This window comes from Doryrhamphus excisus, chromosome 13, assembly GCF_030265055.1.
Source record: "Doryrhamphus excisus isolate RoL2022-K1 chromosome 13, RoL_Dexc_1.0, whole genome shotgun sequence".
Lineage (NCBI taxonomy): Eukaryota > Metazoa > Chordata > Actinopteri > Syngnathiformes > Syngnathidae > Doryrhamphus > Doryrhamphus excisus.
In genome coordinates this window covers 12,278,661-12,297,064 of record NC_080478.1, presented here as the reverse complement: position 1 = coordinate 12,297,064, position 18,404 = coordinate 12,278,661, and the positions used below count along the sequence as shown (strand labels likewise).

At 44.3% G+C, this 18,404-nt stretch overlaps 1 protein-coding gene across 1 annotated transcript in view; it reads right to left on the bottom strand.

Annotated features, from left to right (window-relative positions):
- kif6 (kinesin family member 6) overlaps positions 1–17,443 on the bottom strand; it is a 45,748-nt gene extending 28,305 nt beyond the window's left edge. The window contains exons 1-9 of the mRNA XM_058090523.1: positions 17,036–17,443; positions 14,992–15,101; positions 13,850–13,924; positions 11,610–11,757; positions 10,721–10,830; positions 8,939–9,068; positions 1,957–2,163; positions 1,521–1,664; positions 1,326–1,412 (exon numbers count right to left, since the gene is read on the bottom strand). Coding sequence (XP_057946506.1) covers positions 1,326–1,412; positions 1,521–1,664; positions 1,957–2,163; positions 8,939–9,068; positions 10,721–10,830; positions 11,610–11,757; positions 13,850–13,924; positions 14,992–15,101; positions 17,036–17,095 — 1,071 coding nt within the window. The 5' untranslated portion in view covers positions 17,096–17,443. The remainder of the gene's footprint in view (positions 1–1,325; positions 1,413–1,520; positions 1,665–1,956; positions 2,164–8,938; positions 9,069–10,720; positions 10,831–11,609; positions 11,758–13,849; positions 13,925–14,991; positions 15,102–17,035) is intronic.
- Between the last annotated feature and the right edge of the window lie 961 nt (positions 17,444–18,404).

The following is an 18,404-nucleotide window of genomic DNA, read 5'->3' as shown; positions in this document are numbered from 1 at the left end:
AGGGGGCAAACACTTTTTTACACCACTGTATAAACAAAAAAGCAAATGATTCATTTTGAACAGTACATAACTCAAAATGGCCCATCTGATGAATCTTCATAGACTCATTTAAAATGATGTTAAATGTTCGGTGTCAAATTTTGCACATGACGGCATGATGAAATCACTGGTCCAAATAAAACTATTTGTATTTTCAACTACTAGAATTCAATTATTTCTATTTGTAAGTTTGCAGAGACAGTACACTATAACCTGCAAATGTTTTGCAACTTGTCGGCTATTGCACTGGCAGTAGCGGAACAAATCAGAACTGGACAGGGGAGGGGGGCAAATAAACCCAAATAATAAAGCTCATCCTATCTCAAGCCCTGAATAGGAGGTTCCGTCCTCCCATACCACCCGAAGCCCCTCTGGGGTGCACTGGGTCTTTGTTACTTTGTACAGTACCAAACAATGACTGCAAGGCAACTCCACATTTTTAAATCAAGTACTAAAGCCACTAAGTTTGATTGTTCGAGGAAACCAAGGAAAGGAACACAAAAGCATGATATGCTGACGCTATTCTTTTTTCTTTTTAACGTGGTGATAAGAGCATGAGGTGGAACCAGAGCACAACAAGCATAGTGGACAAAATGAGACACACACATTTCATTGATAGTAACACTGATTGCTACTGGAAGCTGAAACTGTGCTCTACGTACAACAGATAAAAGTTGTCAGTCACACAATTCTGTTTGTCACAATTACTGGACTGGCCTGCAACTATGCTGCAACTTGTCAATGATATTTAAAATAGCTTTAGTCTTAACTTAATTTGGAACAGAAATTACAACAATGAGGTTGCAAGTGAACAGTTTGGACTTTCTTGGATGTTTATGATCACTGTGCAAAGTACATATATACAGTACATAACACTTCCCAGTCTAATGCTTCCTCAAGATGTTGTGAAGCACTGGGCTAAAATATGCCAGAGAACAGAATTAGAGGCATGTAAACAAGAAGACAAGGAGTGCTTGCAGTCATCGTTGATATATAGCAACACAGCAAGTGCTGATGTGTTGAAGACCAACAAAGTCATTATTTTAGAAGAACTGACTGGCATTGGAAAAAAGTGGTTTTGGAAGGAGGACACTTAAACACATGATAGGTTACACTCGGTTCCATTTTGAAGCTGAAATCTTACTGCAATTCATTCGATGATCAAATTAAGTCTTGGAAGTCGTGTGAAAGATCTGGCTATGATGGCATTTGTGGTGTGATTTTGTGTCTGAGTAACAGTATTTATGAGTGGTGAGGTAGTGGGGCTTGGTGTGCGGCTGTCTCACCAGGGCAGGATCAAGTTCTTCATTCAATACGGCCTCGTTCTTGATGATAGCCACCCGCTGAGCAAAGCGACATGTGGAGATGGATTCCTGGATTGTTTTTTAATGTGAAATGCAACTTTAGTGGAAATATTAAAACATGTAAAACATACAATAATTGTATTTTACTCTCAATCTGGAGAAAGAAGTGTGTCTTACATCTAGATTAGTCTTGTCAACCGCCATAGTGGCAATCATGGTGGTCATACAGTTGCCTCCGAGACTGTCTCTCAGCACAGAAGTCAGCATGGAGTTTCTGTACGGAATATGGAAGCGATTCCTCTCTGATAGAGCAATAATCACCTGAAGAAGAGAAAAAAGGAAATAAGTAAATGAAGACAGACCGGCAGACAGGCAGCTCAGGAAATAACTTATTCTGATATAATGGAATCTGCATGCTAAGTAAATGAGTTTTCCAGTATGAGTCATTATTGCTACTATTTGCTGAAGGAAGTCCATTCATCAACAGTTTACATGACAGAATTAAATTACATTAAAACATACAGTACAGTTCTAGAGACATCTTGATGAAGTCTACACTTATTATCATATTATATTTTTCTAATGAAGTTAATCAATAACACATTTTACCTACCTGCTCTAAGTAATGAAGGGACAGATTGATGTATTTGGCTTCAGTGAGCAACTGCCCATTTAGGCCTGTTTTGCTAACTCGATCTGACCCGGCAAGGTCTACCAGGTGAAGTTTGGAGCGTCGCAGAGTATCAGAGCCTGGCTCACGCCGACACAAGTGCACTGTGAAAATGCAATGGGAACGTGTGGAAGCCTGGTTCATAGGAGTCTGGAAATTAAACAAAAAAGGACAGTGAGCAAACAAAATTGTCTTTTTTTTAATCAAAAACAGTACAGTAAGAATAAGAACAATTTCCATCTGTGATTGATTCAGACGTTTGTTTGCTTTGATCCTTATTTTTTCCTGTTTCTGCTGATTAAAACATCAGTTGCATTATAAACAACGAGCAGTAAACAGATGGCGGCAGCTTTACAAAAGCTGTGGTGGTGTCAGCGATCAGACAGAACGAGGACCACACGAGCGTCACAGTTCAAGATGTTTATTGAAGCTCCAGCAGAGATCAGGAACGAGTCTTTATTCGGCAGAGGCACAGGCAGGGGTCAGGCGGAGATCGGGGTCAGGGCAGGTCAGGTCGTTGTGGCAGGTGGTCAGGACAAGGCAAAGGTACCGGCAGGGGTCAGGCGGAGATCGTGGTCAGGGCAGGTCAGGTTCTGGTTCTGGAGTCAGAGTCGAGCTGTGGGCTGAAACAGAGAGCAGAGCTTCGTGCAGGCTTGCAGACGATCCGACAAGAGGCACTGAGTGGGGGAGGCTTATGTAGAGCAGGCAGGGCAGGTAATCATTGGCTGCAGGTGTGCAGAGTGTGTGTTGGAGGGAGCTGGGTGTGGGGTTGGCTGGCCAGGCAAAACAGAGGGAGAGACTCACCAGGAGGAAAATAGCATGGGGAGAATGGATCATGACAGAACCCCCCCCTCAAGGGACGGCTCCTGAAGTCCCCAAAGCTGGTGGTGCGCTAGAATTCCTCTGACAGGTCAGAGTCGGCTGCAGACTATTGGGGTTCAGGTGGTCTTGGCTGGGTGGCCTGGCGAGGTGGGCGGCCCCGTCGAACGGCAGGCTGGTCAGGATGCTGCTGATGGAATTCTCTAATGAGAGTTCGGTCCAGGATCCTGTTCGATGGCACCCAGCTCCTCTCCTCTGGACCGTAGCCCTCCCAATCGACGAGGTAGTGAATGCCTCGACCCCATCGTCTGGAGCGGAGCAAGCGCCGGACGGTGTAGACAGGATCTCCATTGATGAGACGAGGAGGAGGGGGAGCAGGTGTCGGGCGGACCAGTGGACTCTCCTGGAAAGGTTTCACTTTAGAAACATGGAAAGTTGGGTGTACCTTCATGGATCGGGGAAGTTGAAGTCGGACTGCCGATGGACTGATGACCCTTTGGATGGGGAAGGGACCAAGGTAGCGAGGAGCCAGCTTCTTCGACTCCACCCGAAGAGGCAGATCCTTGGCCATCAGCCACACCTTCTGGCCAACCCGGTATGTTGGTGCTGGGGCTCTCCTGCGGTTGGCACTGGTGGTATAGCTGGTGACCGACTTGAGGAGTGTAGCACGGGCTCGGGACCAGGTTCGGCGGCATCTGCGTGCATTGGCCTGGGCAGATGGACAGGTGGCCTCTTCTTCCTGACTGGAAAACACAGGTGGCTGGTAGCCATAGACACACATGAAGGGTGACATGCCAGTAGCAGAAGAGATGAGGGAGTTATGGGCATATTCGATCCACGTCAACTGTTGTGTCCAGGCTTGAGGTTTGCGAGAGGCCATGCACCTCAGTGCTTTTCCTAGCTCCTGATTAGCTCTCTCAGATTGGCCGTTAGATTGGGGGTGGAAACCAGAGGTTAGGCTCACAGTAGCTCCTAGGAGATGGCAGAACTCCTTCCAGAAAGTGGAGGTGAATTGTGGCCCTCGGTCTGAGACAACGTCTCTTGGCAATCCATGAATGCGAAAAACATGGTCGATGACCAACTGTGCAGTCTCTTTGGCAGATGGTAATTTAGGTAGCGGAATGAAATGTGCCATTTTACTGAATCTGTCAACAACCGTAAGGATGACTGTCATACCGTTAGATGCAGGCAGGCCTGTGACAAAATCCAAAGAGACATGGGACCAGGGACGAGTGGGCACAGGCAGAGGCTGGAGTAGTCCGGCAGGAGGCTGGTTGGTGGACTTGTTTTGGTTGCAGGTTGGACACGCTCGCACAAATTCCTTGACATCCCTCTTCATAGAAGGCCACCAGAAGCGCTGAGCGAGGAGATGGTTGGTGCGAGCGGAGCCAGGGTGGCAGGCAAAACGGGAGTCATGACCCCATTGTATGACCTGGGATCGAAGATTCTCCGGGACAAAGAGCAGGCCGTCAGGGCACGCACTAGGACCGGGCTGATCCTGGAGGGCCCGTCGAACCTGTTCCTCCACCTCCCAGGTCAGGACTGCTACCATGCAGGGATCAGGCAGGATTGGGGCAGGCTCTGTGGAATGTGTGTCGTCAATCTGGAACTGGCGGGAAAGAGCATCTGGCTTGGTGTTACGTGAACCAGGACGATATGACAGAGTGAAGTTAAAACGGGTGAAGAATAAAGCCCAGCGGGACTGCCTTGGGTTCAGGCGTTTAGCAGAGCGGATGTACTCCAGATTTTTGTGATCGGTCCATACCAGGAACGGGACTGTGGTTCCCTCCAGCCAGTGGCGCCACTCCTCCAAGGCTAGCTTGACCGCTAGCAGCTCACGGTTGCCAATGTCATAATTGCGTTCTGCAGGGGACAGTCGACGGGAAAAGAACGCACAAGGATGTAATTTATTGTCCTCACCTGCCCGTTGAGAGAGGACAGCCCCGACTCCTACATCAGACGCATCCACCTCCACGACGAATTGTCGGTCAGCATCCGGCATCTGGAGGATGGGAGCTGAGGTGAACCGGTCCTTCAGGGTGGCAAAGGCCTTGTCAGCCTCTGGGGTCCAAGCGAAGGGCTGCTTGGTACTGGTCAGCGCAGTCAAAGGAGCAGCGACTGTGCTGTAGTTCCGGATGAATCTCCGATAGAAGTTGGCGAACCCCAGAAACTGCTGCAACTTCTTTCTGTTCTCCGGAACAGGCCAGTCTGCCACCGCCGAGACCTTCGCTGGGTCCATCTGGATACTGCCATCTGCCACGATGAACCCCAGGAAGGTTGCTGACTTAACGTGAAACTCGCATTTCTCCGCCTTGACATAGAGGGAGTTCTCCAGGAGGCGGCGGAGGACCCGCTGGACATGGCAGATGTGTTCGGACATATCCTTGGAAAAAATCAAAATATCATCCAGGTAAACGAAAACAAACTTATTCAGCATGTCTCGCAACACGTCATTCACCAGGGCCTGGAACACAGCTGGAGCGTTGGTGAGGCCAAATGGCATGACCAGGTACTCATAGTGGCCGGATGGGGTGTTGAAGGCCGTCTTCCATTCATCCCCCTCTCGGACTCGGACAAGGTGGTAGGCGTTCCTGAGATCCAATTTTGTGAAGATGGTGGCTCCCTGGAGTAGCTCAAAAGCAGAGGTCAAAAGAGGCAAAGGGTACCGGTTCTTGACTGTGATGTCATTCAGTCCACGGTAATCGATGCAGGGTCGAAGTGAGCCATCTTTCTTCCCCACGAAGAAGAATCCGGCACCGGCTGGAGAGGAAGAAGGGCGAATGATCCCAGCGGACAAGGAGTTACTAATGTAATCGTCCATAGCCTTTCGTTCAGGGGCAGACAAAGAGTACAGACGGCCCTTGGGTGGGGTGGTACCTGGGAGGAGGTCAATGGAACAGTCATAGGGACGGTGTGGTGGCAGGGACATGGCTTTGGATTTGTTAAAAACCTCGCGTAGGTCGTGATAGCACTCAGGAACGTTAGAAACGTCAATAGCGGAAGCAGGTGGGACTGGGCAGCGGTGCAGAGAGGCAGAGTGTAAACAGGTCTGATAGCATCTCTCACCCCATTCCTTGATGGTTCCAGAGACCCAATCAAGGTGTGGATTGTGCAGGCGGAGCCAAGGGGAGCCTAGGATGAGAGGTTGATTAGGTGAGCGAAGTAGGTGGAAGCTGATTGTCTCACGGTGGTTGCCTGAGATCATCATGGAAATGGGTGAGGTGATACTGGTGATGGTGCCCAGAAGATGGCCATCCAGAGCGCGGACGGGAATGGGTTCGGGTAAGGGGCGACTCTCAACTCCCAACTGGCAAGCTAAATCAGTGTCCATCAGGTTAGCTTCAGCACCAGAGTCTATCAGAGCGGACAGGGTGTTGGTTACATTGGGAGAGTGAAGAGAAACTTTGAAAAGAGGTTTACTGAAGTTGGAGGATTGCAGGTTTGTTGGGCTCAGCCGGACCCCTCCTACTTCCGGTGAGCCCCGTCTTTTACTGGACAAGTGGCGACACGATGCCCTTCTCCTCCGCAGTACAGGCACAGGTTGAATTCGAAGCGATGTTGGCGCTCTTCGGGAGAGAGCGAGGCACGACCGATCTCCATGGGTTCAACGTGATCAGCAGACGCAGAGGTTGAGTGCGTGGTCAGAGATCGGCGATCACGAAGAGTCTGGCGCCCCCTCTCTTGACGGCGGGTCTGGATCCTGCGGTCAATGCGGACAGCTAGGGCGATTGCTTCATCCAGGGTGGAAGGTCGATCATGGGAAACCAGCTCGTCCTTCAAGTAGTCTGCCAGGCTATGGAGGAAGACATCCACCAAGGCCTCCATATTCCAAGAACTGCGTCTCGCCAGGGTTCGGAAGTCGATTGAGTAGTCTGCCACTGACCTTCGACCTTGACGGATCGTCATCAGAGCCTGTGATGCTTCATCTGTAGACGATCCCAAGTCAAAGACCTTCAGCATCTCCTCAGCGAACAGGTTGAAGGAAGAGCACACAGCTGTCTGGCGTTCAAATTCAGCCGTTCCCCAGAGTCGTGCACGGCCAGTCAGATGGGTGATTGCAAAACCCACCCTCGCTCCCTCCGTAGCGAAGGTTCTAGGTTGCAGAGCAAACTGTAGTCGACAGCTGGTAAGGAATGCCCGAACCTGTGCAGGATCACCATCAAAGCGTTCAGGGTTGCCGACCTTGGGTTCTGGAGCAGTGGTGGTGAAGAAGGGAACAGAATCAGACATGTTCGGATCAGACTGATGTGGGGTAGGTGCAGCGGGCGGTGGCTGGTTGGAGAGCAGATTAGCGATCTCAGCCAATTGCTGTTGCTGTTGCTGAATCTGCTGCTGTTGTTGCTGGCTGAGCTGAAGCAGAGAGGACATGTCAGCAGCCATGCGGCTCACCTTTCCCTCAGTGGATTCCAGGCGTTGCATAGCGGAGGGTGTTTCGGGTCCTCTGCTGGGAGAACTGCGCGCTGGGTCCATGTTGGTCGGATCGTACTGTCAGCGATCAGACAGAACGAGGACCACACGAGCGTCACAGTTCAAGATGTTTATTGAAGCTCCAGCAGAGATCAGGAACGAGTCTTTATTCGGCAGAGGCACAGGCAGGGGTCAGGCGGAGATCGGGGTCAGGGCAGGTCAGGTCGTTGTGGCAGGTGGTCAGGACAAGGCAAAGGTACCGGCAGGGGTCAGGCGGAGATCGTGGTCAGGGCAGGTCAGGTTCTGGTTCTGGAGTCAGAGTCGAGCTGTGGGCTGAAACAGAGAGCAGAGCTTCGTGCAGGCTTGCAGACGATCCGACAAGAGGCACTGAGTGGGGGAGGCTTATGTAGAGCAGGCAGGGCAGGTAATCATTGGCTGCAGGTGTGCAGAGTGTGTGTTGGAGGGAGCTGGGTGTGGGGTTGGCTGGCCAGGCAAAACAGAGGGAGAGACTCACCAGGAGGAAAATAGCATGGGGAGAATGGATCATGACAGGTGGATTTTCAGACAGCTATTTATGGAGCAAGAGTTAAGTTAACTTTGGGAAAAGCAGGGTACACCCTGATACAGAATAAAAACACAACAAATACAGTACTAATCCACAGGTTCAAAACTAAAAAAAAAATCATTCTGTTCTCAGTGGACCACATGTTGATGTCACATGCAACACATATTGGCCAGACATTATATTATGTTATATATGTTGCTACAATGTCATGACTGGGAAGAGATTGAGATTCACCACAGTCCACCATAAGGTGAAGTAAGGACAGGACGGCTGATCGGATGTAGAAAGAAGGGCTGAAGATCATGCTCTACACTCTACATAAAAAAGGATAACAGGAACACCGAGGGAAAAAAAAGTGAGGAGAAATGTTTCCTGATGAGGTCAAAGGAAAGGTGAGAAGTAGAGAAGGTGAATTTTATTTCCAGTAAAACTGCAGAGTGGATTGTCAAGTCCCGAAATGAATGAGCTCATATTCCGTTGAGTGTGGCCAGTGGGAGTGAATAGATCTTTTATCCGTATGGCTGGGATCAAAAGAGAAGCTTTTGTGTAAATGTGTTGGATTTCTATACTGAGCTAAGACCTCTGGGATAAATTTGGCAATGACAAATTGACAAAGTGAATGGTTGTTTGTTCGCTTCAGGCTCAAGTGAAAGTTTCTTGTCAAGAATTCTCTGTGGGGGTGAGTTCATGTCTGTGTGTGGGTGGCTGCTGGGGGCTCCCTAACAACAAACCCTGAGCTGTTTGATCAACACACTCATGTATAAATACAGCTTTTTTTCCACTCATCATTTCCCCACCCAATACACATGTATTCATGTGTTATTTATCATTTCGTTATTATTTAGTATTCTTCGTTTATTCCAAATTAACAAAGGTCAGCAAGGTCAGCCTCCAAACACACCACTGCATCATCAGCATGTGTACAACGGGTGTTTCTTTGAGTCAGTACAAACGTGTATTAAATAAAAAACAAAGTTGATGATGGCCTTAACTGAATAAATGAAATGGGGCTGCAAAAATTGTTCTCTTAAAAACACAATGTTTTAGTTTGTGGATCAAAAAGAAACATGCATTATTAATTTGTGAGCATGATATCTCATGCAACATTTGGCCACACCCCCACCACCCTCTTACTTCTGCAATCATTCGATTGGTGTCGCCCAAAAACAAGAGATTGAGAGCCTCCTCTTCATTTGCAGACTGTTGCAATGAAAGATTCCTGAGATGGATGTTCTGGTCAGGATCTTCCATGATAATTACTTTTCTGGCAAAGAAAAGGAACATTATGTTGTTAAATACCAGAATTATAACTTGACTTACAATGAGCACAACACAACAAAGCATAACGACCATTGACAAAGCCAGAACAAAGTAAGAGTACAATATTTAGGACAGTACTAATTTTGTAAATTATGTTTGCCGTGGTCACTAAAAAGAGTCAGTGTGGAAAGCTAAATATAGTGCAATGTGATGTATGCATGTACTACATTTACAGTATGTAAGGGTCCATTGATCTACTTTCTATGCCACTTATCCTTACTAGGGTTGCGGGTATGCTGCAGCCTATCCCAGGTGACTTTGGGCGAGAGGCGTGGTACACCCTGGACTGGTGACCAGCGGTGTACCCCGCCTCTTGCTCAAAGACAGCTGGGATAGGCTCCAGCACCCCCGCAACCCTTGTGAGGATAAGCGGTAGAAAATGAATTAAAAATATATGTGTAAAATATAAGATATATTTAGGGTTATTTCACATTTTTGTCAGATACACAATTCCACATATGTTTATTGATAGTTTTAAGAATCTACAGTATAAATAGTCATAAAAATAAAGAAAACACAATGAATGAGAAGGTGTGTCCAAACTTTTGGCCTGTACCAGTAAAACAACAGACTAATTACAGGCCCAGTAAGTGTTTGCTCATTTTTTCATCACAGCATGAACCAGTATATACAGTATTGACTTATTGAATTTTTCAAATTGTATGAGATACTAATATTTCACTCTGTGTGAATTTATATATAGAATATAGGATTTTCCGTACATATTCATTGAGATGCGCCGGTCAGAGAGCGTACTGATCAAGAAGAGGAGGGATGGGAAGTGGAAGAAACAGCAGACCAGCAGTGCCACAGCTTCTCCTTGAATCAGCAAGTGTAGCCACAGCCTGGTTAAAGACGGGCACTGTCTATTTCCAGAACACTATGATTTGTGGGTATCCGAAACATTCAGTCAGAATCATCTGCAAAATGCCTTAAAAGGAAATGCTACCAGAAAATACTGCACAAACATCAAATTGATGTTGCGCCTGGAAGTCTAATATCTATTTTGATGATGTATTGCATGTGACAGAAAAAGATCAGAGACTGACAAACCTCCAACCAGATGGGAGAGATGAAAGAGGCAAGGAAAACAAGGGGAGCCAAAGATCCAAGCAACAAAAGCAAAATAAGAAGTGGCTGAAGACAAAAGAATAAATTCCCCTAGAACAAAAAAAGAGTGCCAGTAACATGCAGTGAAAAAAAAGTTTCTTCACATGATCCTTTTTCTCCACTCTAGTGGCAGAATCTACCACTAGTTCAACCACATTCATCACTATCCAACGGTGCTATTATGCCTTCTGGCAGTTTGTATTTGGGTGGTAAATACTACAGTCTCCACATTTCACCACACAGTAGATTCCAGGCAGAGAACTGGTGGTGTGGGAACTTTCATCATTCATCATTTATATCCAGTGTTGAAAATATTTCCCATGAAGGGGACATTTTTTGTTTTATTTGACCAACTCAAAATTTGCTTGTGTCCCTTTAAGTTCTTAACTTGTCTTCAAGAGCAGTGAAGGGCAGCCAAATCACTGTAACTGTGTGAAGTGTTTATGGATATCTGGAGTCATTCAGAGTTCTGAAAAGCACACTCACGGTAGGTCCTCCAATCGAGATGCTTCTTGTCTGGAATCCAGAAGGTCATAACCTATTTCATTGTAAATCTCCAGGTAGGAGATGTGTGTCGTATACACAGTACTGCTGTCCTGTGGACCAGAATATACGATGGAAACTTGGTCAGTGTCATTCATTCTTTCCAGAAAGTCTGACTCTAACCAAAATGGATTTTAACGGAATACATTTTTACGGCACGTAAATCCAATAAAACAGTTACAGAAAGCCAAAAATTACAACACAAAATGCATTTTATAATTATGTTTATGTACACAAAACTATTTGAAATGCATATTAATGATGAATGAAAGAGATAACTGGACATTTAAGGTTACTTTTACCTTTATTGAAGACATGATTGTTGACATGCATGACTGTTCCCAAAGACACAACATGGCAGCAAGACTAAGATGTTTTGCCATTAATTATTTCTTTAATTAATTTTTTTCACCTCAGTAACCCCAAATAAAACCAAATAAAGTTGCAAGTGCCAACATTTTTGACAAAGAGGGTGAGAAACACTATTGAATTCAAGAAATAACTAAAACAAAAAGGTTGATCTCGCAGCCAAATTGTGTCTTTGGGAACAGTTGTGCATAAAGTAAAACTTTAATTGTAAAACTATAAAAACGTGTTTTGTGTTAACATTTTTGATAATCAACTGCTGATGACGTCTGTGTAACGAAGCTGACTTCCAGTCCATTGCTCCAATAGTGCAACCAGTAGATCAGTGGCACGGCTATAAACTGGCTGAGACAGATTTTCCGCGGCCATAAAAATAAATGTTGACATGGTCATGAAATATATATATATATATATATATAAAAAGTAAACTCTGTTGAGATTATCGACAGGATGATAGTGTTCTTACCAGACTGAAGCGCTCATAGAGGTATGAAAGTGTACGGGGAATAATGCCACGGTCGCTGAAGCGCTCTGCTCCTCCTGTGATGGTAAAGGTCTTCCCACTGCCTGTCTGGCCATAGGCAAAGATGGTGCCATTGTAGCCTGCCAATACACTGCAGAGACCATGCACACATGTCAATGTTGGCAAAATGAACAGGTTAGAACTTGCATAATGCGAAACCAGGCGGAACGTGCAGAGACATAATGGTGACAGACATCTACTGGTAAAAGTGGAACGTCTTCAAGTGTAAGTGAAAGCTAAACTGGTGCTGGTGCATTTTGTTTTGTTTGTCGGTGCACCACTGAGCGACAATCTAGTTATCCATGGTCATTGGTAAATCTACGAATCTGATGCTGGCCCGCTTTGCACAGTACCGTGTATTTTTTTACAAAAAACTAAATAAGACTTGACTGAATGGTGCGGATAAACTCTACTTGACCATTCTCATGATGTTTTCCAGCTCCACACCCTGCATGAGAAGGGTAACGGAAAAACTTTACAACGGTTTATTCAGAAAAAAACCTTCAAACACATATGAAAATGCCAGTTGGCTAGTCTGACATTGGTGTCTTTAAGTCTTGCATGATTCACTGCTTTGATTGGCAACCAGGAGAATATGCAAGGGCACAGTTTTTGTTTTAACGTCACTGCTAATGATGCGGCCTGGAGTCTGTCTTTGAGGCTTGGGCTTTTCCCAATGCTTATTCCTGTTTACACCTCAGTTTTCCTAGAGATTAGCCACACACTATCCAGAAAACGGTTTACTCATTTTGGCAGAATCGGTATGTTCAAGACCCCTTTAAATTTGGCGTACAGGTTTCACAGTAATGTGAATTAGTGTCCAAACCAACAAATGTTTGTTTTTTGAGAACTGATGTGTTATACCACAGCTAAGAAGTGTGCACTAGTAAACCTAATTGAACTATTGGTCAAAGTGTGAAATACTTTTAATACTAAATAAGAGGTCTGCATGTACTGCACGGTGGTGAAGCTAATACTTTACAAATAAGCTTTGGTAATATACAAATGAGCTACATGGTTTAAAATTGGGAACCTGGCTCTATGGATGCTTGTGTCTTTTACCCCCTTACAGCTTTCCAGCTACGCAAACTCAGAAATATAAACGCAACACACTGAACTCAACAACAACATGCAAACGGAATAGTGCAAAATATTGTCTATTCACAGAAAGCCATTGCAGTTGAAAGCCAGCTTTTCAAGAAACATTTCACAGACAGTACGAAATACTTGTGAGAAAATACATGTCACAAACACCAATTCCACAACTTTATAGACTGTGCAAAGTCATTTGTATGAGTGGAACATATATACCGATCCAGAGCATCCCAAACATGCTCGAAACTGAGACTGGTCATGAGTATCCTGATGTTTACCAGCTGCAGCAGGAAAGGCATTATTGCCAAATGGTTTAGAAATGAAGGCAACCTAATACCCCAGTTGGTGAACTCATTTGCGTCAGGTCAAATACATCCTTGGTAATACATCCTCGAAAATATGTACATGTTTTAATGACAGGCAATGCAGAGCAGTCATTTCATAGCATCTGAAAATTGAGCCAGAAGTAAGTGCAGAGAGGAAACACCTTTTTGCACAAAAGACAAAGCATTTAATTAGAGGAAATTCCATGGAAATTCTCTCTTGGTTGTTTTCCCTTTCAGGAGAATCAGTTGCAGGTTTGCCGCTGGACCAAAGTTTGTAGTGGAGGTATAAATGCACCTTTTTACTGCCTGGTGTGGAAATGGGTATCAACTATTTATTTGATCTTTTTAGAGCTCAAAATGTAGTTGGTTAAAGTTTGGCAGGTTTGTCTGAATTGTGTAGAATGGACAGAAGGAGCAAGCAGAAGAGCTCATAGTGTCCCTCTGTGCTGGGGCTTGTTAAAGTTCTGACACTCACAATGGCAGAACTTTCCATCTTCCCTGCCAGCTCAGTCCACTTAGTGGTTTAACTATGTCAAGTACACCAAACATGAGGCACCCCCCATTTGCATCTTAAAAAAGGCTGAGCTTAACTGGCTTCCTGTCAGTAGAGCTGAATGAAGTTATGCACATGGCTGGACTTCACCCTGGAAGTGCTGCTGGCTGCAGCAGGAAGTCTTATGCATTTTTAATTTGTTAATTAGATCTGAGAAATGCTAAAATAAAAGTCTGTAGAGCTGGTCGCTTAAAGTACGATGACTTTACCTGTCTGCGACGGGTTTGGCGATGTCTTCAAATATATTTTCCTGTTTGGTTGCCTGATCAAACACCTTTTGGAACCTGGACAAAAGTAGAAACCGTGAGACATTGTTTTCCAATTTTATTTACTACTATACCAAAAATCTAAGTTGGGCACGTAACACAGTTAACTACAGACTTTGTACTTTTTATGTTTTGTTTGGTTCATTCATTTCATTTCTAAAATGGATTAAGAAGTCATTATGTTTTCTAAAGAAGTCTCAAATCTTGCCTTAACCCACAAAAAACGATGAAGGACGCGAGTGGAATCCACCCAGGAGGGTTGTTAAATGTGGAAATTGTATTTATACAAGGGCATAAGGGAACCTCCGCAAGCTATTATAAGACCCTGTGGTTTGCAAAGACTCTCTGTGTCCACTACTGTCTGACTCCCTAACTGTGAATTTAGGGCTTGGAAGCGTGGCATGAGCCCTGCCCAGAGGGTATATAAGGCTGCAGCTTTCACCACCAGATGTTCTGGCTCGGCAATGACAGAGCTGGTAGATGAATTATTTCAGCATTTTATATGCAACCTGGCTCACAACACATCTTATATTTATTTTTGTTCCAAAAATCTGGATATGCATTGTCAATGGATGGAGGGAAGACAAAGTGTAATATTATTCTATGACCCAATTGTAACATCTGGAGCTCTGATAGTGTTTTTGGTTAATTGCGATCGCTACTATTCTGACCCCGGTACATGCCAAACAAGCACACCGAGACGACTTGAAGAGGTCTGCTTAAAAAAACAAGCTAGTGAAGAAAAGCCGGCAGACCCTGAGGAATAATAACATCCCTCAACAACTGCTGGTGGTCTTCTATCGCTGCTCTATTGCAATCATCCTCACCTACTGTCTCTGTGTGTGTTACTCAAGCTGCACGGTAGCACGGCGGAAAGAACTCCAGGAGGTCATTAAAGTCACCAAGAAGATAGCTGACTACCTCCTACCCTACCTGGAAGAACTGTACAGTTCAGGTTGCATCAGCAGGGCAGTGAAAATAATTAACAACACATCACACCCAGTCTGTTTGAATTGCTGCCACCAGGCAGACGGTACAGGTCAGTTCAATAAAGGCCTGTTATATATGTATATATATTTAAGTACCTGAATTTAAAGCACTCCCTCTTGTTGTTAACAAAACCATCAGCCGTGTCCTTGGGCACCACAAACTCCAAAAACGTGCTTGCCTGCTCTTCACTGTTGACAGAGTACACCTGAGGGATCCAGAGAGACAACAGCCCTGTTAGTCCAGCCACTCTACATATAGCTTAGTACCACCTGAAAAAAAGGTTAAAGTTTGTCTAATCTTAGAGATAACTTTGTACGTGTCTGTTATTTTTCTTGCATACTATACATTATTACAGGCCCTGTACATGAAGACATATACTGTAAATTTAACTTCTTGTGGTGAGGGCACTGTCTCGTCCAAAAGGAAAAGCTGGAATTAAAGAAACATAGTGGAACACTATAGAAATGAAAAAGGAATCATAGTTGTATAGTGTTAGGGAAGTCGGGCTTAAGAAGGCCAAAGCCATGCCTCAGGGGGCACTACAAAAATTATGGGCCGTGCAACCAATGTAGACAGAGTTCAAGCAGTGTATGGTATTTAAAGTGAGGTCAGCCGGGTCAACGTGAACGCCCCTACCCTTTGTTTTTGATCTCTGACATATGTGCTGGCATATGTCTCCAATAGACACTGATGAAATTACAAACCCGAGGGGATTTAGGAAGAAATAAATGATACAAAACCAGTAATTGGATTGCTTTCACTGTCACCCTGGCCACCCTTCTGTTCTTGGCTTCTTGTCGACATGTGCAGAATCTGAAAAAGCCCCACGGATGTGGCTGTGGTCATTTCATTGCGGCAGATACTGTCAGTGAAACCTAAATTGCTACAGAAACCATCTGTGTGATTTGATTATTCCTCCCATCAGGAGGACTGCACGGACAATAAACCGGATTTCAGAAAGAAGTGAATGCATTGCCAGCGGCATTATTAATGCAAGCTGGTCTTGTTTACATATAAACCCAATGGAAGCTGAACTTATCAAATGACATGTAAACACTACGGGGGACCTATTATGCTAATTTTCGGTGCTTTGTATTGAGTTGTGGACTCTGATAGAGCAGCTACACGCAATAACCCGCACAGAAAACTTTCTAGATCTTCCAGATTCTGCACCCCTTTCGGCAGTGCTTGCATGGACTTCCTGCTTCCGACCTGAATGGTCCGTTTAATTTTTTAATTTAATTCCGCTGTGATTGGTCACACTCCCAAGCGCTCATGAGGACTTCCACTCCTGGGAAGGTTCACCACTGTTCCATGTTTTTGCCATTTGTAGATAATGACTGTGGTTCGCTGGAGTCCTACAGTTTAAGGAATGGCTTTATGACCTTTTCCTGACTGATAGATCTCAATTAATCTAAGTTGTCTTTCAACAGGGCGGGGCCACAGGGCTATGTAGGTTTGGATATATTTCTCCCTTAATAAAAACTTTCATTCATTTAACTGCATTGAGTGTACAGTTGTGTTGTCATTGACTAATATTTAGCTTTGTTTGATGATCTGAAACATTTAAGTGTGACAAACATGCTACAAAAGAAATCGGGAAGGAGGCAAACCCGTTTTCACACCACTGTATACAAGATGTAAACACTTTGGCAATTTTAATGGCACAGTCCTGCCTGTGACTTATTTCAACGTCATAATGCTGATGTTATTTTTTTATTTGAGGCCTCTCAAGCTAGAGTCATCAAAATGATTATGAAATTGTGTTGAAGTACATCACTGTGTGTGTAGTGAATCTACTGTATAGAATATTATTTTGCTGTTGAACTAAATTAACTTTTCAAAGGTATTCTAATTCATATTTCAATATTGAGATGCACCTGTATGGTCGGTTAGTCTCATGCCATACCGTGTGTACAGTCCTGGATGACGTTTTGAGCAGGCAACGTTTTAATGAATTTATCGAATTACTAATTACTAACGTGAGGTTGTTTTCTTTTTTCACAAAAGACGTGAGACTTTTCCTGTGCACTTAGTGAATGGTAAGAATGGAGGCAGGAAAACTATAAGTATGTACAAACGTAATTAAATGACTGCAGTTGCGGGGCTATATTGTAAGAATAGTAGGTGTCGACTTACCGCGGTGTTTTTTTTAGTGGGCTTGATACGAGCAAATATCTGAATTGTCTGTTTCACCATGTTTTTTTCCTTCTATAAACCTGTTGTGTTGTATGCTGCCTGCCGATCTTCCACAGAGCTCATGAGTGTTGTCGTTGCCAGGTGACCATGGTGGAACCAATGCCAAAGATCGTGTGTTGCTTAATGATGATCTCCTCGGAGGGAAAATAATACTGCATAGTGTATGTGTAGTGTTCCTATCAGTCGTTTTCTGTCAGTTGAGAAAGCGTGTTTATTTTAAGTGTGTGTGATTACGTGTGTAGGCCTCGGGGGCTGCTAAAGAAAGAACGCTGTGAATCATTCAAGTCTCTGCGTTGCTGGAATATCCATCATCCTTTGTCAGGCAGGTGTTTGTATGTTCAAGACAAAAAGATCACCTCTGACTTAGTGAGTCACACAGCCAGGCTTTCTGACCAGTATTGCCAAGTCTCGCGAGAAAATCTATCCCAAAAATAACAGAGAATTTGGCAATTTGCAAGGGACTGTACAAAAAACAAACACAAAGAGGCTTATAGTAACGGGACCTCACTGTTGCGGCGTAGCAATTCAATAGCAAAGACAAGAAGAAGTGCATTCATGTCATCAGGTCATTATATATACAATATATATTTATTTTGTGTTCATTTAATAATTTATATTAAAGCTCTTATTTGTTTTAGCTGTTTTGTGTGTCTTTTTGAAAATACTAATTACTGAGACATGGTGAAGGGGTAAGATTAAATAAGATTTGCTTCTTCCTACTCCTTTTCAAACATCAACATGTGATATTGTAACTTGTTAATGCATGTATGAAACATAAAAAAACAATTACCATGACCATTAATAAATATTTAATGACAGAGTTGGCCAAAAGTAGGGTTACAGTGACTTCATAATGTGTTTCACCTTAACAATCACATGTTAGATATCCATCCTTCCATTTTCTACACTGCTTATCCTCATTAGGCAACCTTTATGTAAAATATAACTTGTAAAATGTCTGTAACCCTACTTTTGGCCCACCCTGTATACAACATGCTGTATGTCATGAAAATAATCAAATTGAAGACAAATTGAGCTGCATATACTCCGCGTATTTCTGAAGAAACATACTCTATGTGTTGTGTTTCTGTGTTGGGGGGAGGTACAGAGTAGAGCTACCATGTCTCTAATTTCAGCGTATTCATGTCATGCTGTTTCTGCTATTTCACCTGAGCACTGGACGTCTGCCAAATATAGCCAAGCAGGAGGTCTTCTTCAAAGTGGACCAGACGGTGAAGCAGGGAGCATGTGTGGTTTTTCTAGTTGGCGCCACTGCAGTACGTCCGTCCTTGGTGTTCTACCTATATGT